This window comes from Hakea prostrata, chromosome 1 (genome assembly GCF_041222555.1).
Source record: "Hakea prostrata isolate BN-2017 chromosome 1, UWA_Hpros_2, whole genome shotgun sequence".
NCBI lineage: Eukaryota > Viridiplantae > Streptophyta > Magnoliopsida > Proteales > Proteaceae > Hakea > Hakea prostrata.
Window position 1 is genome coordinate 8,284,953 of NC_142600.1, and position 24,367 is coordinate 8,309,319.

Here is a 24,367-nt window from a genome sequence, read left to right on the forward strand (position 1 = left end):
TCTCAAATCGTGAATAATCTTATATCCATAAACTTTTATGATACATAAATGATAGTATTGAGATATTCATAGCCAGTTTCATGTTGAAAGAAGTGAATAAGGATTAGTTTTATTTCAAAAAAAGTGTTAGTTCTAGCCTTTTAGGAATGCTTATGTTGTGATAAAAATAAATCATTACTTTGATATGTGCTTTAACCTCATGCTTAATAAACATTCATTCAAGACCCAGGGTAGTTGGGTACTTATTTGGAACTTCCTCCATTGGTTTTTCAAAGAACTAGAAGCTTGAAACTTTTCTATACAAGGATGTAAATGAATGGCCAAAAATATTGGTCGTCGTCCAAACCCAGTGACAGTGCTTTCGTCACAGCCCACCTGTCTTGGCTCAAAAATCTAGATATATTCATTCCATGATATTACAATCTCAAAATAATCTATTTCAAACATCAAACTGCATCTTATATGGAATCTAATTCATTAGTTATTAGTAGGAGGTGTCAATAACAGCTTGAATTTGCGCTTGACCCAATTTTTCAATGGATTACAAGTTAATTGGCTTTGGACAACATCCAGGCATGATCAAAGTTGTCTTTGTGCTCAGACACTGATTACATGTGCATACCCATTAAAGGATAGAAGAGATTAAGAAGGGGAAAAAAATCTAGAATAAGAGCTTTTTGTTTGCATAGCTTTGCTAGTGGTGATGACATGTTGGTTGTTTAAATAAACCCTATATCGATTTAATTATCTTTTGAGCACCAGTGGATTAAAAGTGGGACATATGTTGCATTCCTGTGCCTGTGCCTGTGCCAAAGATATATGCGCAAGCGCCAACAAAAATCCCAAGCCCGGTAGGGTTGTTTTAAGCCCAACTAAATAAAATCCTTGACTCATCCAAAGCCCAGCCCAGCATAATGTCTTGTTAGTTTATCCTAAGTCAGGCCCATCTCGAAGTTCAACCCAACGCCGATTGATCCAGCTACCCCAACCATTTTTCGGTATAGTTCCTGCAAATTATGTTGTAAGCTGAAAGCAATCATAAAATGACGTTTTCGGGACATAGACAAGTCCAAATCGTCTCCCCCGACAGTTGTTGACCACAATTTACGGGGGACCCTGTGTGATAAGATTTTTTTTTTTATTTTTTACTTGTGGTCCCACATGATTTTTGGTTGTAAGAGGGAGCACAGGGTGCTCCTCCCTCAAGGAAGATGATCTACACTCAACCTAGACTCTTATGTCCCAAGTTTTATAATAAATAAAAAATAATAATCGTATCCATTCATCTATTGTAAACCGAATCTTTTCACATTGAGATATATAACAATGAGATCATGGTTTTGTGACTCAGCTGTATTTCACCAACCGGTTAAATTGATTTTATTTGATCGACGTGGAATTACCCTATGATACTGATGTGGTGTTTATTGATGGAAACTATTGTTTTGCTTAGAATAATTATTGATCATAATCAATGCAAGGTTGGTAGAGTGGTAAGATCCATAGTTCTCATTGGAGAGGTTGTGGGTTCGATGCTTGAAAACGACTAAACTCCCTATTATGAGGAATGGTAGCTACTGAAAGGACATTTGCTATTAATTATGTAATCAACCATAATGAGAAAGATTTTTGACATTTTTCATGTAATTAATTGTATATGAGATCATTCAATTACGAAGAACCTATTTTGTGAAAGATGTTTCCATTTCCATTAATGCCATAACCTCATACTTTCTTTCCAATTTAAACCAATCTTCGTAGCATAAAAAAGACCGGAATTTGACAGAACCTAATTGATGAAATACATAAGTCCAATACAAACATCCGTTGAGAAAAGACCAAAAAAGACCGAAATTATGAGTTTTATTGTCTAGCACTTCCATTATTAGTTTCAACTGTTCCAAATTCTGAAAGATTGTGAGTACCTATAGCAGCTCCATTGTGAGTTTCATTGTCATAATTTCAGCACTCTTGAATCAGCTACAACAATTCCATTGTCATAATTTCAATTTACTATAATTCAATTTACTTTTCTATCAGTTTCAAATTCTTCAAAATTGCTTCATTTCCTCCTCCTCCTTGCAACTCTCCGGCACCCAAGGGAACATTTATAAGATCTAAAATTTCATTAATCTTCTTGTTTATTGAGCATGTCTTTTTGGAAATTAAATATGCAGACTATCTGAATTTGCTTGCAATGCTTATAATGTTCTGCAGGTTCTTTGTAAATCATTTCCTTCGGAGTTTATATCATACTTCCACTATTTTCAATCCTTGCCGTTTGAAGACAAACCATATTATTCATAAAATGAGGAGATCATTGGTTACTTATATAACACATAACATCAACTTGGAGGGTCAAGAGAGTGTGTCTCTGCACTACACCAACTTGGTGAGGGGCATTACTATGAATTAATACCTTTTAAATCATGTTAAGGAAAGAGTTAAATGATTTTACACACTATACCACTGAAACATAGGGGAATGGGGTGACTTATACATAGGGGTGAAATCTTGATCTAAAGGACATATGTTTTAACTCTGCACGTTATTATTGTATATCAACATAGAAACCGCCCAATCATACAATGTTACAATTGTTCCCATTTTATCACGTGAAATAGCCTAAAAAAAACTCAAGCCACACACATTTACATCAAAGAAAGGTGAAAATTAAATTTTAGTGGAATTGATTAGAATTCAATCTTTAGTGCAATCAGCTTGAGCTCTAGAATCTTGCTTTGCCTTGTCCATCACTGATTTGGCAAATCAAATTTTTAATGATAAATCGACAATTGATGAGTTGGTAGCAAAACAATGTTTAGGTGTATTTTTCAAATCACCATGAGTTTTGCACATGGTGAATAATAATATCAGTTGATCATATGTATGGACACAAGTCACACAAACAAGAATGTGACCCATTCACCAAATGTATATAAAAAGTTTAGTTGGATGGCCAAAAATCTACAATGGATGAATTGGAAAGCCTACCAAAAATATTTATATGATACTTTGGGTTAGCAGTTTTAAGTTTTGTACATTGAAGTATATTGTATTGGTTGGTCATATGGTTGGACACTAGGATGTAAGCTTTTCACCTAAGCTATGTTGAATAGACTATGAGCCTTAATGTAAGTCATCATTTTTTATTTATTTATTGTATAAATTTTTTACCTCCATAGATCATCAACTTGAGGAAATTTAATAGAGGACCGATTTAGTAATAAAGTAATGCTCTGCACAACGTCTGGTAAAAGGGAATTTTTATTTGAATTTTTATTCTTTAGATATTACTGAATCTAAAAAAATTATTCTTCCCAATTTTTTTAAAAAGACTAAAAAGAATAATGTTTTAGTAGAACTAAACTAGAAAGAATGATAAAGATTAGAAACCCACACGCCAAAAATAGTTGTTGTCGGTGCCAAACAGCGCTTTAAATATTTATTTTATATTAAAAATTTTTAATTGAAAGAGGTTGGATACTATTACATTATTATACTAATTAAAGAACTAGAAGAAGTTTTCTTTTCAAATTATACAATTTCTGTTGATTGGATGGAATTACCGTTTCATGGTCATGTGAGAGGTGGTTCAAGTGTGATGTCATTCAAATAATGTAAGGTGAGACCATGATGTGAACATTAATGAATAGGTAATTATGATTCCACATTTTTCAAAAGAGACTAATTATAAGGGTTTTGGGCTCAATTTTGCTTCATTCGTTTCAAATTGAAAATGACATAGTGAATTTGATCCTTTGACCATGTGAAAAATGGAGGTGGAATTTATTAAATTTGCTTTTAAGGGGGTGCATGTAAAAAATTATATTTATTTTTTATTACATAAGAATCAATTCCAATTACTTAATGAAACTCTTATCTTCCTCTAAATCGTGTGACTCTAAAACAGAAGGTGGGCACCGTGTTATCTTTTTCCGCGAATAAATAATCCAAAATTAAGCTTTTTATTTGCTTGGCTGTCTCAAACCCTTCGAAATGGATATGTTTGGGAGCAGAGAAACCTCAAATAAGATTTCGTCCAAACATCGAACCGCGTTATCGTCGAAGACTGTTAGGTTTTCTGTTTATCTGAAGCATCCACATCGTGTGGTGAGCGTTAGTTTCCGCTTATAGTCAGTCCTTTTCTGATCGATCCTTTACGTGCGAAAGGCAAAAGAATAATAAAATCCCTCGAAAACCAACCCAAGAGTCAAATGCAAGGAAGGAAATATCGAAGAGACGAGAGAGAAAACAGAATATAACCAACATATCCTTTCTACCCGCAGAATAATACCTTTAGGGCAGAATCGCAGACCTTCCTTCCACGTTACAATCTTCTTGAGCTTCTTTCCAACGCAACACCTCACACGCTAAAATTAATTCTCTTCCAGTCATATACCGTCGATTCAGTCAATCAGATCTTTCTGATTTGCTCATATTTTGGAGCTGCATTACCAATCGTCAGATCCGTATCTTCTATCCGGTCTTATCACGGTGAATGGGAAACTCATTGCCGTTAGATCAGCCAGAAGGTATGACCGACGTGACGGGGACGACCGTTTGGAACGCCTTAATGGTTGTTGTGGGCTCCATTTTAGCATATGAGGGCCAATGAGATCTCTCCACGTGTATGACAGCTGAACTGGAATCACGTTAAATGTTAATTTTCAGGATCTACGGAATCAAGCGTGCCTCCATCTCTGAAGTGGAAACGGCTTTAAAACGCAAAGGAAAGAAGCGGGAAGACGCGCACAGAGCTATTTCTCTACTCAAGTGCCTTTCTTAGGTTTTCGATCTCAACTCCTTAGCTTTTTCTATTGTCTCTCTCACTTTCTTCTTTGAGTCTCCGAGATATTCTTGTTCGAGATTTGTCGGAATAACCAGACAAATTCATCTCTGCAGCTGCAGCTGTAGCTGTGGTATTCATTCATACAGGTAAATTTCGGCTTCAGTTATGTTTTTTGTTCATCATTTTTGGGGTTTCAGGTGTTCCATCTGAGCTCTAATTCGTCGCTTTTGTACTGTTTTCGTTAGATATGCTTGTTTCTTCTTGTGAAAGAGAAAAACCACTGTACAGAATCTACAGATGTCACCTAGCTAGGACAAGAAGTTTCTTGTATCCTGTATAATATATGTAACCCTTTCTTTCTATCTGATTAATATGAGTTTGGCTCCCGCCCCTAGGTTGTGATTACTGTTCTTGCTTCTTTCTTGGTTCGTGGTTCTTGTTTCTCTGTTTTTCATGGCTTCCACCCGCGACTCTGCTTTCCGTCTCTTCTCTGGTCACATTGAATTTTCACCCCGCCTTCCTCTCAAAGACAGTTCTTGAAATTTTATGCTCCCTGTGGGGTTGTTGGGGGGGGGGGGGGGGGGGCTCAATTCATCCCTTTGCTGCGAGCTCACAACCAGCTGGGATATGTTGATGGATCTCTCGCGCGCCCTGAATCTTCAATTCTATGGATCTTCTTGCTCTGTTTTCTTTGAATGCTGCAGTGTTTTACCCTTTTGCCAGTAGCGTCATTGAAGCGTAAACACGCCGCAGTTTCAAGCCATTTGTTATGTCATCTCTCATGGTGTATATTAGGCAGGTCTCGCACACACGCTTTTAGCGTTTTACTTTGATAGATCTACGATCCAAAAATTAACTGTTCCATCATGGAACTTGTCCAAGGGTAGAGTAGGCGAACTTTCTCACGTAAAAGAGAACAGAAGTTGAAGTATAATAGCGTGTTCTCAAATTCTTTTTGGTCGGTTTGAAATCTCTGAATTTCCAGGCCGTCCATGGTGATGATACTTCTTTTTGAAAATATACTACCTTTCTATCATCTTTTTTGTGTTGCTATTGTGTGCCTAGCTTGATATTTAAGTATTGATGAACATTGATGTTCAAGTGTTCTGTATCCATGATTGATTTGTGTCGTTTGCTATTTGTTTAGTGGATCTAAAGATTCAACTAAATAATGGCCCTCACACACAAAGAGAGCTTATGTTTTTACCCCTAAGTTGCCGATTCAGTCGCTGAAGTCGCATATTGGACGTGACTGTTACTCGAGCAGCTAAGAAAGAAATGCAGGGGATCGGGGAGTTTATGACGGTAAACTCCCTAGGTATGGAAATGTTACCATGAACAAAGAATCTTGGCTAACACATTTTTAACAAGATTTCTAATTTGGTTACTTTCGATAATTTTTTCCATCAGTTCTTGGTGATGAGCATTTAGAAATCTTTTCAGTTGCCACTTTTTCTTTTTTGGTGTGCGATTTCCAAGTCATCACTTGCCTTTCGTGGACTTGTGGCCAACGAATCCATTCCATCTGTAAAGACAAAGGTTACAATTATTACTAGGATATCGCCTGATTCTGCTTGCTGATTTGAACCAAAACTACATGTTGATCACTACAGCACAGAAATATATGTTTTCGAGGGTTTCAACATTGGGACAAAAACCCATAAAGTTAGCTAACATTGCTCTAGTCTATTTTTTGTTTGAATTCCGTAATCACTGATACCCAGATTAAGTGAATTTGTGGTGTCGCTCTGTTTTCTCCACCATAACAATTCAAGTGATGGTATGCACAACATGAAGTCTCCGCTATGGTAAACATATCTCTTCACCAGAAGCCAATTGACATAAAGAATTTGTATTAGCTTCCTCAGAAGCTTGTGATCTATGTTTCTTGTGCTTTTGGGATTTTTAAATTAATGGTGCTTGCTGTTTATATTCTCTGCTTTGATGTTTATATCATTTGTTGCTATTGAGAATCTAATGAACCCCTTTTTCCTTTTTCCCCTCAAATATTGATGGAATTACTTGTCAGCCATGGCCTAATATAATTTTATGATTTTCTGGTGAACAACCTTTTATGCATCTCAATGTGTATTTTCAGCCTGCAGATATGACTCCTCCTATTGAGAGTCCAAAAGAAGCTTCTCCCAAGCAACAATCATCGAATCCACCTCTAAATGAAAGGGTACTTTCATCAATTTCACGAAGATCGGTTGCAGCTCATCCTTGGCATGATCTTGAGATAGGTATGTAAATGTTTACATGAACTGTGTTACCTTGCATATGAAATTGTTCTTGATAACTTTCTTTATTTTCACAAATATGTTTTCACTATTGAAACAACTGGATATTAGATGCTTAATGGTCAAATCGTTCAAACTTCTTGCAATGTAATGACATCTGTTCTTTAATTTGTATTTCTGGATGCAGGACCTGAAGCTCCAACGATTTTTAACTGTGTAAGAGTTCTAAACTTCATGGTTGAAAAAGTATTTGGTATGTCACGTTATGATTTGGCTTCTTGGTGGTTGATTTTGAAGTCCTTACATAGATACCTTTGGAGTTGAAATGGTGGATTGAGCTCATTTTTGTGCTCTAGCTGGATTTTTTTTTGTTGCTTTGGAACTGGAATTTGTTTTTGGGTCTGAAAACATTTGCTTACCGAAGAAAACTAAAAGAAACAAGTAAACCTGATCTTATCAATCAAAAAAGAAAAATTCTGAAATGTATATTTATTTTGAATTTTTAAAGAACAGAGAATTATTCTGAAAACAAAGAATGTTGCTACTATAAGGATTCAACAAATTTCTCTAAATTTCAGAACCCTTGTTCACTTCAAAAGCCCTTTCTCTCTCTCTTGGTGCAGGCATTTGAGTTATTAACGATTACATATTTTTCATTATTAAGAACTTCACATTAAATCCAGTGTCAATGTTGGATCATGATTATGAAATCAGACGGAGGTCATGAAGCTTTAAGGTCTTCGATTTCATGAAGAGAATGGTTTGCCAACTGTTAATAATCTTTCTTTGAGGGGAAGTTTACTACAATCAGACTAAGTATACCTTCAAATGTGAAATTTGCCTGGTAGCAGCCTCCTTGAGATCCATCTCTAAATAAAGATGGTTTAAGTGGGGCAAGTACTTGGGATAACCACGGAAGGCTGACCTACACAGCTGAGTTTTTCCAAAGATGGTTATCTGTTCTGAAATAAAAATAAGAAAAATGAAAAGCAGAGACTGGTATCTTTATTTTATTTTATTTTTTTTGTGTCAAAAATATAAAAAGAAGAGACTGGGCACTTAGATGTTGACATTATATTGCTAATTCCTGCAGGTTGTGGAGATAGGAAAAGGGAGCAAAGTCAAATATGAATTGGATAAAAAAAGTGGACTCATCATGGTACCACATAACTTGATAGCTTCTCACTTTGTATGCTGTCTCTATTTCTATTCTTTTAAGCTTATTAGCTGGTGATTTACTTGCAGGTTGACCGTGTACTGTATTCATCAGTTGTGTACCCCCACAACTATGGTTTCATCCCACGTACTCTCTGTGAGGATAGCGATGCAATGGATGTTCTCGTCATCATGCAGGTATCTTATTCTTACATCTTTCTCAGATTGCTGATTCACAGTATTATATGACATTTAGATAAAGCACATAGAGCTGGCCGTTGAGGCATAACTTGTCAGAAGTGGTGTTGCTATACATTCTTTTTTTGTGTACTTCCCAATCATTTCACTTTTTTACTGAATTGATGGTTCATACGTTTGCCACTGAAAATTGTATATTGCTTCTCATCAAATCAAATCAGGTCTTAGTGATGATAGGTTCCAACATATGGTTTAATATAGGGGAAAGGAACTTGATGAGCATTTTCTTTTCTTTCGCAGACTTGTGGAGGCCAGTAGCCATGAACTCATCAGCACCTTAATAAGTAATGAAGTTTAAGAATGTAGTCTTACTGCCCCCTATCCTTTACCTTGAAAGGTCCTGGAAAGGTTCATGAGATCTTAAAGAGTAGTATGACAATAAGAATATACATCTATCTTGGGACATTAAAATTTTCCCATAGCATCAGTTCCCTCTAATTTTAGAAAAAAGTCTTTCCAGCTAGCCTCTAGTGTTGTCAGATTTATGAATGAGATTCACGTGACATGATTTATTAGAAGTACTGCAGTTATGACTGCAGATGCTTTCTAAGCCTGCTATGGGTATGAGCAACCTTTCAATTTTCTAGATGTAAAAGGCAATAAAGCATGCCTGGAACACTATTTTCCATGGTCATCACATATCTATTCCAAGGTCCAAAGGGACCCTGGAAGCATCAATCAACAATCTTGCCACTCAATCACCTGTCTCTGACTATACCTAAGCATATCAATGTAAGCTCTTTAGGTTTTTGTATGCATGCCTATTTTGGTGGGTGTTTCTTTTATAAGTTTCATGCTCTCTTTTGGGGATTCCTCACATTTAGGTCATTAGGATTGTACTCATTTCTTCCTATGAGAAACCCTTGATTTTCTATTGTTTGCATGTGATTTGCATAACATTCTAATTTTCCCCCCAAAATGTGCCTGGGGTTTGGGGCTAAGTGGTTGGTTCTTTCTATCTTTGTGGTTCTATTGTTTCTGTTAGCACCAAGGTCCAAATTGGTTTTGGTAAATGCATTTGGCAGTGTATGAGCTCTCCTGTGCCTTTCTTAATTCTTTGGTGCCTAGATAAATTCCATGCCTTCAACTTGGGTTCGATAGTTCTTCATTTTGTTGCAAACTTTCCAGGAACCAGTTGTTCCTGGATGCTTTCTCCGGGCTAAAGCCATAGGCCTCATGCAGATGATTGATCAGGTATTGGCCTTTTCCCAGGCAAATTGGTTCTTTGGTCTTCAATATTAGCTTCGAAGTACACTGACATAAAAAAATACAGGGAGAGAAAGATGACAAAATAATTGCTGTTTGTGCTGATGATCCTGAGTACCATCACCTCACTGATATTAAGGAGCTCCCACCTCATCGATTGGCTGAAATCAGGCGTTTTTTTGAAGATTGTATCCTATTTACCTCTTTGATCATACATTATTCATGGATGGTAGGTTTTTCTCTGTATGCAAACAAAGGACAAGGTTAATAAAATTTCGTGTTTCCTCTTAACAAGTTGAAATTAGACAAGAAAAATGAGAACAAGGAAGTTGCAGTGGATGAGTTTCTGCCTGCCGCGGCTGCTTATGAAGCTATCAAGTTTTCCATGTAAGGACTCTCTTACATAGCTCATTGTTGGGGAAGTCTATTGCTAACATACACTTTTAAAGGATAATGAGTTCAGTGAATGAACTCTCTTCCAAATTCTCCTTGGATTCTGTTACCCTTTTAGTCATTGCCCCAGAGTACAAAATCTTGACTGCCATCTATAATCATGATCCACGGACGTTGTTGAACCTTCATGGTTTGAGTAGTAAATTGACTAGAACTAACTCTGAAATTAATTGACTCATCTGGTAGGGATCATTGTCTCACTTATTTTTGTTTCTATTGTTTCTTAGGGATCTGTATGCATCTTACATCGTGGCGAACCTGAGGAGATAGGAGGATGGTTGGTAGGGATTGTTTGTCGTGGTAATCATAGTAAGTTCTCATTGTGGAATAATTTCTATACCTTATATTCGCACCATTCTTTCTTTTGGGGTAAAAGATGTTCGTACCATTTGATGTAACCAAACATGTATATGCCCATGTTATTTTGCATTGGGGGGGGGGGGGGGGTAATCATAGGTATTCTTCAGTCTTCTATTAAGTTTGTGTATTCTCATACGAATTTTTGTTTTTCGAAAGAGGAGAAGAAGTGTAAAAGCAACAGTGTATTTTGTCATAGCAGTGGATTACCCTGGCTTTTTATATTTTCATTTTATACGGTGCCTTATTTTCCTTGCCAAAATGGCACTTCTCATATATTCATTCTCTTGGTCGTACCTGTTATGTAGTCTTTTCTACAGCTTTGAATAAATTCTGGATCCTTCACGTTTCTTTATAATACATTTCGGAAGAAGGCCCTATTGGTACAAATTCTCTATCCTCCAAATTGATACGATAACGATGTACTGTACATGGGATTTGCGCTTTAATTGGACCGCGACTTGTGATTTTTATTCCTACCAAAAAAAAAAAAAAAAGACTTGTGATTTTTATTAAATTAATTAACGGGCTTCTGATATGATTGTTTGACAAGTCATCCTCCCACCCACACTGAAGAGCCATCTTTTACTCCATGTGTGTCTTAATTCTGCAAAAACAGAAGCTGAAAAAACACAAAGCTGTGCATCTTGAGGTAGAAGACATGGATTTTCCCCCCTGGGGTGAAGGTAGAGACCAGAATTCAAGGTCTCAAAATTGAAAAATGACTCCACGTGTAGGATATCAGTCATTGTTTGCTTTTTTATAATACCATTACGTAATGTCATATTAGATTATTTGCATAAAAAATTTCTTTAACTTGAATTTTTGAAAGTAAATGAGTAAAAAGTTTATAAGGTCTAGCAGCTATACATATGTTGAATAAAAAACCCTTGTGGATAAATATGCATCTTCAATACTTTTGTTAATGAGTTTATTTTGTCAAAATGCCCTCGGACATTCGTTATTTTCATTTAATTATCAATCATAATATTGGCTCTCTCAATTTTGGTATGTCAGTTTGCTAGTGACTCAAATGATCTAAATTGACACTCTTAACTTTATAATAAATTTTGAAAGAAAGTAATGGGAGTAGTGGTAATTAAAATAAAAAAGAGTTGACAAATCGGAAAATTAATACCTATGAGTTCTTGAACCGATACGTATAAAGAATAAATGAAAATTATATTTGGTCATTGTTATCCTTAAGTTAATTTAGTCATGGTATATGTTTACAAAGTTAGTTTAAAAGTGATACCCATTCAAAAGTTGGCGTGTTCATGTAAAATGACTAGGTTACTTTTAATTTTTTAAAAATAACATTAATGATACAATATAAGGTTAAAACTTCTTAATTGACACACTTAATGACCGTAAGAAGCACTCAAAAATAAAAAATAAAAATAAGATGTTACATTCAATTTCATATTGGCTTTCCTTTTCTTGAAGCCCCTTCCCCAAATTGGGAGGTTGTTCATAAGCCAATGAGAAGACGGTAGATGGAACAATCAAGTATGGCCAAATCTAGATTTATTTTTTTTCTCTTTTTCGGTGAAACCTAAATTTCCAGTTGAAGCTAATTGAGGGTGAAGAGTGGAAGGCCATTGCATCATCTATGTCATCACTTCTATTTTATTTATTTTGGTAAACTATGTCGCCATCTTCGTTAATGCACACTAATAAAGTTGTCAAAAATATACTGGAATTAGGAATGATTAAGGTAATAAAATTGCAAACATTACATTTTTTTTCTTTTTCCTTTTATCATCATTTTATTTGGGTGGATTTTTTCTTTTTGGGTTGGGGGATTGGGGGTAGGGGGTAGGGGGCCTTGTGGAGTTTTAGACTTGATTCTTGATTTTACTATCCTATGTTTCCCATGATTCCCATCCTAACAAAAACTAGATTGGATTTTTTTTTTCGTCATTTCATCAAAAGGATCGACAGTCCGTATGTCTAGAGTATGGAGGGGAGGGGTTGATAAGGTGTGGAGTTTCAAATCCGAAACTTTCTTCATTTCTATCTTTATATAGGACTATCACCATTGTGGCAAATATTAAATTAAATTTTCATTTTTTTTTGATAGGAGAGGGATTGAATTCTTATATATTGGGGATGAGGATATTTTATAATATACCATCCGACATGATTGAATTTATAAACTCTTACTAAGAGGTATTAGTCTTACCAATCAAATTCATGATTGGAAATTGAAACGGTGTTCTTCGGTTACAAATGAGGGTATGGATTGAAGAACCATTCCGAATTCTAGTTCATTTTAAGCAAGATATTCTTTTTGGGTATTGCTTAAAATTTTTAATCATGATTGAGAGAAATTAGATGAATCAATAATGTGGTTCATGCATTCTCTAAGTTATATCAGTCGTGCTACACGGCGGTGTCGGTGACACTTTCTCTTTTAATTTTCTTGTAGCATGAGTGGAGTCGCAGAAAGCCAGAGCCAAGGTTTTGGTCAGCAAACGTTGGCTACACATACATGTATATGTATATACGTAAGCGGAGAGGAAGAGGAAGAGGAGTTCTCCAAGTCCCAAAAGCTAAATTAAGTAATAAAGTAGAAAAGAGAAGTGGAGGAGCGGTTTGAGACAAAACAAAACAAAACACATAGTAAGGAAGATTCCAAAATTGCCAAGTGTACCTTCAACAGAAAGTAATAATAATAATAATATCAGCAATGGAGAACAACAAATAGTGATTGGGCCGAGGTTGAGAAAGTCACATCAGAAGCATATGCTGAGAAGATCCTTTCAGATTTCCCTTCAAATCCAAACCCCACTTCCCAGCTTCCACTCCAAACCATTTCCCATCTCTCTCTGCTTTCTGGGTTATCAATGGTGGAAACTTGGAATCCCATTTCCTCCTCATCCGTTCAAGTCAGTATCTCTTGGGTGGTGCCGTTAATGTTAATGGATTCCGAAGCTTCAAGTGAAGATGGCAGCGGTGGTGACGATGAGGAAGAAGATGGGATTAAAACTACACGTCCCTTCTCTTAAGCTCTGTGATATTTCTAGACCCATTACTTAGGGCAACTTACAATCCTTTGGCATTTTGGTTTCATTCTCTCGCTCAATCTCAAGCTGTCAAGCTGCGATTGGATCAATTTCCCTGGAGAAGTTATATCTTTATATGATCATTCCCAACTACCCGAGCAGATTGATCTTCCTTCTCTCTCTCGCTCGAGAGATCTCTCTCGCTACAGACTACAGAGTGTTTTGAGTATACAAGAAAACAAGAGATTCATGTGCCTTGTACTAGGTTTTGAATTCATGTGTTCTTATCATAATACTTTCTATCAATGTTTTCCTGCTACTTTTGATCTCTTAATTTCCCAATTAGTTAAGAGTCACCATTGCTCGATTCTGGGTCGGCTAGCTTTTCGCTCTCTTCTCTCTCGCGTAATCATCTCAACATATTAATATATGAACGGATAAAATAAATAGCCCACGGCCCATCAACGGTGGTAGGCCCAATACCAAGCCCAAGCCCAACCACGGTTAAAGCCAAATCCATCCTGACCTGGCGGCTGGGCCTAAGTTCTTGTTCCTAATCATGAATCCAAATGGGCCAAATCAAGCCCAAAATGTTCAAGCCCAAAATATAGAAAAAATGTCCCTCCCATAATTGAACCAATGATTGATGCTGTGATGATGCTTTTTCACAACCCATATTATGAGGACTCAAGTGAGGTCAAGTCCCGCTTGTAAATTATTTGGATTGGGACGTAAGTTAGGCTTTGGTCTCATTAATTATTGAGTGTTCGGTCGGTCAACATATAATTGGAAGCAGGAAGACATCAATTGTCTTACCTATTTCTCGCTGGAGAACAGAGACTCTGCAAATTGGTAAACCTTACAGACCATTTTTAGGTTGAAGAGCTGTAGTTTGGTTCAAATGTCTGTACTAAACTTCCTCTTTCAATCATTCAATCACACAAAAAGAGGCTTTTAGTTGTCTGGATGTAATAATAACATTGTTTCCCAGTTTTGAACAAATTCAAGTGTAACTAAAAAAATTTTTTTTTTGCAAGAAATTCACTTAAATGAGTAATTGTTCAATTTCAAAATTACAAGTTACCTACTTTAACGATCAAGCCCTTTTACAGTTAAGTTTGATGGTTAAATGACGGATAGACCCTTGTACATGTGAAAAGACTGAATTGCCCCTCATGTAAGTTTAGTTTCTCTTGTCGTTTTGCTCCCTAAGTGGGTGAAACTCATCTTCTTCCTATATCTCGCCGTTGGAAACCTCACCACAACCCCTCCCTGGCCGTCATCGGAAAGGAAGGCCGATGGTGGAAAAAAGATCCTAGAAGTTTGCCGGATCCAACCTGGATCTTTTACCTAGTTTTTGTTTCATCACACAAACAAATCCAACTAGAATCAACTCCAGTTACCAGCAGATGAACAGATCCACGGTAGACCAAAAACTAATGCTGCTTTTACTTAATTTACCCCCCTAAAGGGCAAGTTCTATTTCCAGTGAGATAGGTGAAGGGAGAAAAAAAGAAAGGGGCAAAATGAGAGAAAAACTATTCGAGATTATTTTGGTCTTTTTACAAATACAAGGGTATATCAATCTTCAAGTACAAGGGTGTATTAGTCATTTTTAACTGCATCCTTAACAATAAAGAGGTTTTTTTTTTTGGGTAGAACTGTGCAAGCAAAAAAAAATCAATTGTCGAAGTTTTTTTTTTAATAAAATTTCGTTTAAGTTGAATTAACTAATTACCAGCTTTTGTTTGTTCAGTTTAATTGAAAAACCAGAAGGGGACGATTATCGGTTGAACCTCCTTTCTATAAATCATGGATGTTTCTTCCTGTCTTTCAGTGTGAGTGGGTTGCAAACTATTATTTTCGAAAAATGAGGACCTCCATTATTTTATTCCTTATTCTCTCTTTTTTCGAATCATCTACTACTGGATCTTTGTTTCATGAAAGATATGTTGGATCCATTGCCACCAGCACTACAACTCAGAGATTAGATGGAAGAAAGGTTGCTAGCTCTTTTTTTCCTTTTTTTTTTTTTTTTTTTTACCCCAATTTTTTCATGGAATACATTTAGGATATCATTGTTCTTTTTTGTTTCATGGACAGCCTTACATTGTATACATGGGAGATTCACATGAATCTGGAATCCCTGCTGTGGATGATCATCACAGTCTCCTCGTTGATGCAATTGGAGAGTAAGTTTGATCAGTTATCATATTGCAAATGTATATACTCGCAAGTTACTCTTCATTGTTTGATGTATTTTTTCTTTTCCTACGCTAGTGAAAATGTTGCCAGAGAATCCAGAATACACAGCTATGGGAAGAGCTTCAATGCCTTTGCAGCAATGTTATTACCTCATGAAGCAGAGAGATTGCAGGGTACCTAGAATTATTATGAAATATATATATTGCTGAGCCTGAGTTGTTCTATTGGATTTCTTAATTATTTTCATAATTGGTAATGTACATTAACATTGTGAATTGCAGAGAAGGAGAGTGTGGTGTCCGTGTTTCTAAGCAAAAGAAATAAACTTCACACCACAAGTTCATGGGACTTTGTAGGGATGCCTATGAATGTAAGGAGAAATCCTTCAAGAGAAAGTGATGTCATTGTGGGTGTATTAGATACAGGTATTAATTAGCTATATAACTCAATCCTTTATTAATTATATTTAATGATGGAATTAATTAACTCATTAATCCATATACATTTCTTTAATTTGGCAGGAATTAATATGCACTCAGAGAGTTTCAAAGATGAAGGTTTTGGACCTCCCCCAGCCAAGTGGAAAGGCAAATGCCAAACAGGACCTGATTTCCCAGGCTGCAACAAGTATATATATATATATCTTTGTTTCAGTTTGTAATTTATAATTTATGCATGGGGTTGGTTTCCAGTTTCAACATTACTAATAGCTAGATTTGCAATCTGAACAGTAAGGTGATAGGTGCAAGATACTACCATGTAGACCCACAAGATAACATAACGGACCCATTATCACCAGCAGATAGAAATGGGCATGGAACACATACAGCATCAACGGTGGCTGGAAACCCAGTATTCGGTGCCAGTTACTATGGGTTGGCCGAAGGAATAGCTAGAGGTGGTGTACCATCAGCGCGTCTGGCCATCTACAAGGTGTGCTGGGAAGAAGGTTGTGCTGATATGGACGTCCTAGCTGCCTTTGATGATGCTATCCATGATGGGGTGGACGTGCTCTCTCTATCAGTTGGTGGAGAGCCACAAATCTACTATAGAGATGTTCTTGGAATTGGTACCTTCCACGCTATGAGAAAGGGAATCTTCTCTGCTTGTTCTGCTGGAAACGACGGTCCCGAACTATATACTACCAGTAATGCTGCTCCTTGGATCATGACAGTCTCTGCTAACACAATTGATCGCCTCTTCGTGACTAATATGAAGTTGGGCAATGGATTTACGGCTACTGTAAGCCTCTCTCTCTCTCTCTCAAATTTCAGATTTGATCATGAGTTTAATTTCTAATTGTGCAATTGCAGGGCTATATTTCAATAAACACAATATCACCGAAAAAGAAATTTTACCATCTAACCAGTGGGACCCTTGCGAGAAATGTCAGCTTTCATGATAAATTTTCAGAAGCAAGGTCTTGTGGTCCTGGGACATTGGATGCAAGCAAGGTGAAGGGAAAGATTGTGTATTGCTACCAGGCTAGTCCATCCACAGTTTTAGCATTGCCGAGTGCTGGAGAAATCAATGCAATAATTTCCAACGTTACAACCCTTGAAACTGCTTATGACTTTGCTAAGCCGATAGCACTTGTTGATGCAAATCTTCATGTACAGATTGAACAATACATTAACACCACTAGGTATAAATATTATATTATACAGATAATGAGATGAAATTATTTCGTCACTCACCAAAATTTTGAACCCGCTTGATTAACCTCTGGAATTTACTTGTAGGAAACCACGCGCAATAATATACAAGAGTAATATACAAAGACAACCAGCATCTCCATTTTTAGCTGACTTCTCTTCTCGTGGTCCCAGTGTCATCAGTGGATCCTTCCTCAAGGTTTCTCTCTCTCTCTCTCTCTCTCTCTCTCCCTCTCTCCCTGGTTCGATCTCATATAAAGAAAAGGCCCTAATGAAAATTTGTTGATGTATTATGTTGTGTTGTGAACATAGCCGGATATAAGTGCACCAGGGGTGAACATACTTGCTTCATGGACTACTTTAGCTTCTCCATCTGACTATGGCTATGACAAACGCCATAGCCACTATAACATAATATCTGGTACATCTATGGCTTGTCCTCATGTTGCTGCTGCAGCTGCATACATCAAGAGCTTCCACCCCGACTGGTCACCAGCCGCTATCAAGTCTGCCCTCATTACTACCGGTGAGTTTCTCCATTTGCCAAAATTTATTCATACATGTCTTCATTAAATCATGTCTCATGGCAATTCTGTTATATATAAATATCATTACTTATTTTGCAGCAAAAGCAATGAATCTCCATCCTCAAACTCTTGGTTTTGATGGTTTGGGTTATGGGGCTGGTCAGATTGAGCCATCAAACGCGATTTACCCTGGTCTGATCTACGACCTTGACATGAATGCCTATATAGGCTACTTATGCAAGGAGGGCTACAATGACACAACTCTTGCTTTGCTCTCCGGGACCAGAGACTTGTCATGCAAGGATAATATTGCAAAAGGCTATGATGGGCTTAACTATCCTTCCATTAATCTCGAGCTTGATAACAACCAGCAAATTTCAGCAGTGTTTAGGAGGACTGTGACAAATGTTGGGTTTCCAAATTCAGTGTATAAGGCTACTTTGAAAACACCACCTGGTCTTCATGTCATTGTTGTCCCAGACACTTTAGTCTTCAAGTCACTTCATGAAAAAAAGAGCTTCAAGGTCATAATCAAGGGACCTGTTCTTCCGGGAAATGAAACTAGAATTCTGCAGGGATCCCTGAAGTGGACCGATAAGTGGCACAATGTTAGAAGTCCCATTCTAATTTATAGGCCTGATTCTAGTTTCTGGAATACCACTGGGACAAAAGATACTAATTCCAAAAATAAGGCAAAACAACCAAATGGATTATTTGTATGAGTCGTCTGTATAATATAATGTTTTCAACTAGAATTAGTGTACCAACTTAATAGCTTTGTTATGTGGAAAGATTTATACGCTATTTACCAGTGTATATAGTTTGGAAGTAATTGCAATTGGTCAATTTCAGTTTGATTTGTATTGAAGGAAATCTCACATTTCTATTTTCATCAACTGTTCTCTATATGAAATTTCCTTCCCCATTTCTCCAACTCGTGCCCATTGTTATTTTTATATTTCAAGTGTTTGATGAGGGAATCTAACGGGAGGGTTAGACTTAGACCATGTTGTCAACTTGAGGTTCAAATTTCGTTTCATTCTCTCCTTTTCTTAATTGCTAAAAATTCTTCATCAAAAAAAAATTTGTCAAAGCTTACCATCAAAGTGTTGCCCAGGGTTACAGGGTTGATATTCTTATTCTTATGGTATTTGTAATAATCTCCATCAACTAATATAAAGCTATCAATTCTCTCGAAAATAAAAACTAAAAAGTGTTAAAAATTAATATCTAAAATGTTAATTTCATCAAATTATATTTTATTTATTAAAAAATTGTAATTTTTTACCAAATCGCAGAAAATAATGTTGGGAATCAATCAATCCGTATTGGTATATAACCATTCCCAATTTCAAGTGACCTAACACCACCAATTTACAACCCAAAACTTTATTAAGTTCTTATTTGTGGATATGTTGACTTATTATTAAAATAACTAGTAAATTCTGTTCCAGATTGGAAGTGTAAAAATCTTATGTGTCACACATATGCCAATACATTCTGGTTTTGAAAGCCAATCCCGACACCATATCAGGACATGGATAGAACAAATAGGTCAAAATTCTATTCTTTTTTAAGATTAGTTAGCTTTATATAAGGAGTGGGTTGGCCATAATTATTTTATACGACATCGAAGGTTTAGCTTGGTTGGCATCGACCAACATCCCTGGTTAAAGTTGGACTCTAACTGGTGGTTTATGTAATAATTCCCATCCTAATATATATAAATAAAAAAATAGATCTTATCCAACCAATCAAAAAGAGTTTAAATTATGATTAAAATGTCAACAAGTTGTAAAATTTGATAAATTCAAATATTCAAATTATAATTCAGATAATATTAATAGACACTCCTGCTCACTGTGTAAGAATTCTCTCTGAATCAAATTCTCCCTCAAACGAATCTAAAAAAAAAACTTGTCTAATGATTTGACAGCCTAACTTTTCCACCCCAAGTTATTTTAAAACCCCTACATATTTGGTGAGATGTTGTGAGAAAGTTGGAAAAAGTAAAAAATGAAACCCACCACTATCATTTTTCCACAAAATCCTTTCCTCTCCCTCACCCACTACACATGAGATCCACATGTTTTTTTCTTTTCTCACCGCTCCTTTACAAACAAACACAGGAAATATTAACTTGTACTCAACCAGGAAAAAGTGGAAATAGTGACTTCAATTTGACCAGTTTGTATATGGAAAATCTCTCATATATATAATTTCATTCTTGATTTTTTGTTCCTCCATCCATTTTAATTTTTAATTTTATTTTTCCATTGATCTGAAAGCAAAACAAGGGGCCAAACAAAACACAATTGAGTGTACTCACCCCCATTGATGCATGCTCACTACAGGATGGTACCAAAATGATTTTAAGAATGTTGATGTAGCTCGCAAAATTTTCTTAAGGGGAAAAATTACATTCTCCAACTAAGCCTAAAACAAAGCAACAAAAGCAAGCATAGTGGATATCCCACTACAATGTCCACAAAATGCAACAAAAATAACTCTTTTAGAACTAAGAACAGCAAGTCTGCCCTCAAGCAAAATTCCGCTTAGTAGAAAAAACCAAGTACTTTGCCACCAACATTCTTTCTTCGAGCCTCTTCATGATCCATGATGCCCGCAGATGTCGTCAGCACAATATACCCAAACTGCAGATTGTATAAAAAGATAAATATTGATCATAGGATTCTTATCAAAATTTTCCACCAAAAAAAAAAAAAAAAGAATTCTTATCAAAACTTTAGACAATAAACTAGATCTTAATCAGAAGAAAAAATCAAAACGTTTGACGCTCATGGCTGTTAGAGGAAAAAAGATAACCCTTCATATGTTCAATGACTCGTCATCAATCAAATAATTTATTTGCAAAATGGTACAACTGGGGAGAAAGGAAATCAATAAAAACCAAGACCATGTTGTCTTCTTAAGATTAATATTAAGTAAGAGAATCTCATACAAACCTGTCTTGATGGAAGCAACCTCGCAGTCCAGTTTTCAATTTCTTTGACAGCCACATCAAAACGGGGACTGATAACCCCACACTTGTTCAGTCTTCCATTAAGTTCAACCACAATTTTGCCAGATCTGTGGTCCTCGACATACTCAAACTCTCCAATATAGCCTGTATAATAAAGTTACGAAAAAGTTGAGAGAATCAATAAATTAGAATGCAAAACAGTTCAGCAGATGGAAGACAATAAATTCTAGGAGGAAAGGCTAACAACAGGAGTGGGAGCTCATTCCAACCGTGCTTCTGCATGACCATGAGGAACTTGATGATCACCTTTGAGGATGGTCTGATCATGACCTGCTTCTTTCCCCGCTTCTCAGCATTGTACATGCTTTTAAGAGCATCATTTAAAACACTGATTCTCACCATCTTCACAAGCTTGCTCTTGCAAATTGAAACAGTAGGCACTGAATACATTAGGAAATTTTCAAGAAAAAAGTGTGTTTTCTTTCAGATGCAACATCATAACAATACTAGAATTAGAGAGAATATCTCAAAGTTTTACTCGTGTATGTTTCTTCATTTCTTAGCTAAGAGCTTTACGTTTACTAGTAAAATTTGGTTCAATGTTGTTGCTTCATATACACTAGAGACAAATGTAACTAGGGTTATACCCCTTAAAATTGGGCCCAAGAACCAGACCCAAAAAAGGGCACTTAAGGCTGGCCAAATACCCTAGGGGTATTTTGGTCATTTTCCAAGCCACCTTTTGGGCCTCAATATGAGTCTTGACAGATCCCCTCGATCCAAGGGTCAAGGATCTACATTTGGTTTTCTATTTGAGTCAGTAAGTTGAGAGTTATAATCCTTTTATAATTAGTTAATTGTGGATAAGACTCCTTATCTAGAAATGAGATATTATCTTTTAGAGTTTATTTCTATGTAGAAGTCAGTTATTTAAGTATCTTAGAGATTATTTATTTCTACAATTAGTTATTTAAGTCCTATTTTATTAAATGTTTGTTAAATAGTAAGGTTGTTGGATCCACAACTAGTTATCTGAGTCTTATTTTGGTAAGTGTTTGTTAGAGAGTAAGGTTGTTGGATCCCTATTAGATAGGGAATCCCAAGTTGAGTCAAAGTGTCTTATAATTGGCTATAAATAGCCTTTTCATTTCATAATAAAGCTGATTGGATTATTGAATTAAACAGAGGCTTGGGCCATGAGTAAGGAAACCCTTACAGCTTGGGATGGAGAGAAATTCTCAAGATAGTCAACAATTCTAGCAGCAGTTCATCTTCACAAGGAAGTCCAGCAACAGTTGCAGCAAGGGTTTCGTCAATTCTCAGGTAACCACAGAGTTCCCCACATCCTTTTCTACCTCCCTAGACTATCACACCCTACCACAGCCCTTCCCCTTCCTGTCCTAGCACCTGCAGGCCTCCCTACCCCTTCTTTTTTCCCCACGGCTTCCAAATCCACCCCCAATAGGAAGCCCCTGTTCCCTGCTCACCCATTCACCGACCATTAGAATCGCAAGAGCCTCTAGACCCCCATCTCTACTCTTAGTTTCTTCAAAACAGTCCTATTCCCCTAAGTTCAAAAAAAACCCTGCACTTCATCTTCTTCCTTGAGTTTGCAGAATTTTTCAAAATTCTAGGAAATCTGAATGTTACTAAGTTCTGTCAATTAGATCCAACGAAAATTGAAAACAGTTCTGATCTGTAAAACCAGCAAGCCTAACCCCTCTTCCAACCCTAAGTTGCCCTGAAACTCCTCGCCGAAACACCAAAAACCCCTAGTTTTGTGCTGCTTGCTATCTAAGAAGTTTGTGAAGATCTAACCCAGACCCTAGGTTACATCAAAGACTATGCAGAACAATATAATGTGAATTTAGTTCCATTATAAACAAATGCAAACATTCAGGCTTTACCAGATGTAGGAATTTTTCCCCCCCCTTTTAAATAGAATGAGCACAAGGAGAATCATTTTAGGTAATACTCTTCAGAATGAGCATCATCAACTAATGAACAAATACTACATGAGGCTCTAAGGGAATCACACATCCAAGATGTACAATTTACAAAGACAATCTTTTCAGGAAAAGGTCTAACAAATTTAGCAAAGAATAAATTTTTGACAAATAGGTGTCATGAAATTGGAAAATTATTTTCTGATGCCAATAGCAAGACTATGAGTTGCAAATCCTTGAAAGAAACCTATTTGTAATCATGTGTTAGCATGATAGTGCAAGGCATGTTTAGACCCTATGTAAACAATTACAAGAGTTCCACAGCCCATACTGTGGAAAGTAAATCAAGTTGTGTTTGGTAAACTTTTTCAAAGCCAACAATGTCAGGGACTACCAAATTATACTAAATTAATGACTAAAAAAACTGTGTTGGGAGCATTTTCCCAAAACTATACAAAGATAAAATTAGAAGAATCACAGTAAAGGGTTCACAAGAAGCAACTTACTTACAGATTCATTCTGAACTGAAACAAAACTTTAAAGGAGCCAATGTAGCTGAAACTCAGGCATATCAAAATATCACATATGGAGGGACATGCCACATGGTATAGTTTTCAAGACAACCTATCAACTGGAGTCTATAACAAAAATCTAGAGAGCCAACAACCAAAAACCCTAATGATCTGGTTAATGCAACAATCTCTCCGAAAACTAAACTTAGTCCCCAAACAGACTGTGTTTAATGAAAATGGCACCTAGGATGGACGTAAAATCTCTGATTACTAAACAATATACTGCCCAAGAGATTTATTCTACCGTTTGATCTGTAAATTACCATCGCCACGACTAAAATCTATGCAGGAAAAAAAAAAAAGTAAAAAGAACCAAAGATGACCTAGTATTAACTCAGGATTCCCGCACATAAAACTTCACCGGAACATAGCACTCTAGACACGAACACACTAAAATCAACAGGCAAAAGCGCAAACAACAGGCTTGAATCTTGCAGATGTGACGATTCACTAAACCTAATATAATCTGGTAATCTTAAGGAATACAGAGACAATATAGAACGAATCCATCGTTGCAAGGGAGAATACGGAACGCGTAGATGGAATAGAGAGGAAACATACCAGAAGTTAACTTAGACGAGCAAACAAGAATGCAAATTGAAGAGAAAACAAAACTCAGACTAAACTTAGCATTGAGATCATACCTGCAAGCAGAAACCTGCTGTCGCCCTTCTAAGCGATTGGAAGGAAAAACTACGAGTCGGTAGTTCAACTCTAATTACCGAACTACCCTTATCTATTTGTTAGATTTCATATTACCGGGTTGCCCATAAGAAAGTAGAAATTGACCAATGCATCTAATGGCAACCAAGTATGCAACAAGTCCAGATCACCTCCCCTTTTCGTTCTCTCTTGGCGTTGTCTCTCTTAACATATTGTGTGGGACAACCCATGTGGCCCTATTGCCCTTGACCGCCTTGAGCCCAAACAGTACTAGGGCTCAAGATTTTGGCCTTGAGAGTGGATTAGGGCTAAGGGCGGGCCTAAGATTACTTTATGGCCCGCCAGGC

The 24,367-nt window shown here is 36.5% G+C and overlaps 3 protein-coding genes across 7 annotated transcripts; 2 read left to right on the forward strand and 1 right to left on the reverse strand.

Moving 5' to 3' along the window:
• The first annotated feature begins 4,701 nt into the window (after positions 1-4,701).
• On the forward strand, positions 4,702-10,712 carry LOC149027183 (soluble inorganic pyrophosphatase 4-like). Of its 4 annotated transcripts, none has more exons than XM_089160150.1 (10): positions 4,702-4,938; positions 5,940-6,110; positions 6,891-7,035; positions 7,220-7,248; positions 8,126-8,191; positions 8,278-8,385; positions 9,574-9,639; positions 9,719-9,839; positions 9,957-10,038; positions 10,332-10,712. In XM_089160150.1, the coding sequence occupies exons 3-10, from the start codon at positions 6,900-6,902 to the stop codon at positions 10,372-10,374; spliced, it is 651 nt and encodes a 216-aa protein (XP_089016276.1). In that variant the 5' UTR covers positions 4,702-4,938; positions 5,940-6,110; positions 6,891-6,899; the 3' UTR covers positions 10,375-10,712. The 4 variants fall into 4 exon arrangements, with proteins under 4 accessions (XP_089016276.1, XP_089016270.1, XP_089016288.1 ...); XM_089160144.1 differs by lacking the exon at positions 5,940-6,110 and having other exon boundaries at positions 4,702-4,789; positions 4,906-4,938; XM_089160162.1 differs by lacking the exon at positions 5,940-6,110 and having other exon boundaries at positions 4,702-4,789; positions 4,906-4,938; positions 6,898-7,035.
• A 4,569-nt stretch (positions 10,713-15,281) lies between these two features.
• On the forward strand, positions 15,282-18,660 carry LOC149027184 (subtilisin-like protease SBT4.15). Its single transcript, XM_089136450.1, has 11 exons — positions 15,282-15,307; positions 15,417-15,471; positions 15,573-15,661; positions 15,750-15,847; positions 15,956-16,099; positions 16,196-16,301; positions 16,406-16,916; positions 16,988-17,319; positions 17,417-17,528; positions 17,642-17,855; positions 17,956-18,660. Exons 1-11 carry the CDS (start codon positions 15,282-15,284, stop codon positions 18,576-18,578), a joined length of 2,310 nt encoding a protein of 769 aa, XP_088992576.1. The 3' UTR covers positions 18,579-18,660.
• A 1,277-nt stretch (positions 18,661-19,937) lies between these two features.
• LOC149027185 (small ribosomal subunit protein uS8z/uS8w) lies at positions 19,938-24,096 on the reverse strand. 2 transcript variants are annotated; one of them, XM_089160178.1, is made up of 4 exons: positions 24,002-24,096; positions 21,109-21,256; positions 20,823-20,983; positions 19,938-20,510 (listed from the first exon to the last, which is right to left on the reverse strand). In XM_089160178.1, the coding sequence occupies exons 2-4, from the start codon at positions 21,239-21,241 to the stop codon at positions 20,412-20,414; spliced, it is 393 nt and encodes a 130-aa protein (XP_089016304.1). In that variant the 5' UTR covers positions 21,242-21,256; positions 24,002-24,096; the 3' UTR covers positions 19,938-20,411. The 2 variants fall into 2 exon arrangements, with proteins under 2 accessions (XP_089016304.1, XP_089016296.1); XM_089160170.1 differs by having other exon boundaries at positions 19,939-20,510; positions 23,919-24,004.
• Between the last annotated feature and the right edge of the window lie 271 nt (positions 24,097-24,367).

Excerpts from the sequence above, each read along its gene's own strand:
- LOC149027184 (XM_089136450.1), top strand. The coding sequence starts at position 15,282 with ATGGATGTTTCTTCCTGTCTTTCAGT. Across the intron at positions 16,302-16,405 it reads GATTTCCCAGGCTGCAACAA|TAAGGTGATAGGTGCAAGAT; the intron begins GTATATATATAT and ends CAATCTGAACAG. Across the intron at positions 17,320-17,416 it reads CAATACATTAACACCACTAG|GAAACCACGCGCAATAATAT; the intron begins GTATAAATATTA and ends ATTTACTTGTAG.
- LOC149027183 (XM_089160150.1), top strand. The coding sequence starts at position 6,900 with ATGACTCCTCCTATTGAGAGTCCAAAAGAAGCTTCTCCCAAGCAACAA. Across the intron at positions 9,840-9,956 it reads CAGGCGTTTTTTTGAAGATT|ACAAGAAAAATGAGAACAAG; the intron begins GTATCCTATTTA and ends AGTTGAAATTAG. Across the intron at positions 10,039-10,331 it reads GAAGCTATCAAGTTTTCCAT|GGATCTGTATGCATCTTACA; the intron begins GTAAGGACTCTC and ends ATTGTTTCTTAG.
- LOC149027185 (XM_089160178.1), bottom strand. The coding sequence starts at position 21,241 with ATGGTGAGAATCAGTGTTTTAAATGATGCTCTTAAAAGCATGTACAAT. Across the intron at positions 20,984-21,108 it reads CATGGTCATGCAGAAGCACG|GCTATATTGGAGAGTTTGAG; the intron begins GTTGGAATGAGC and ends TTTATTATACAG. Across the intron at positions 20,511-20,822 it reads GGTTGCTTCCATCAAGACAG|TTTGGGTATATTGTGCTGAC; the intron begins GTTTGTATGAGA and ends TACAATCTGCAG.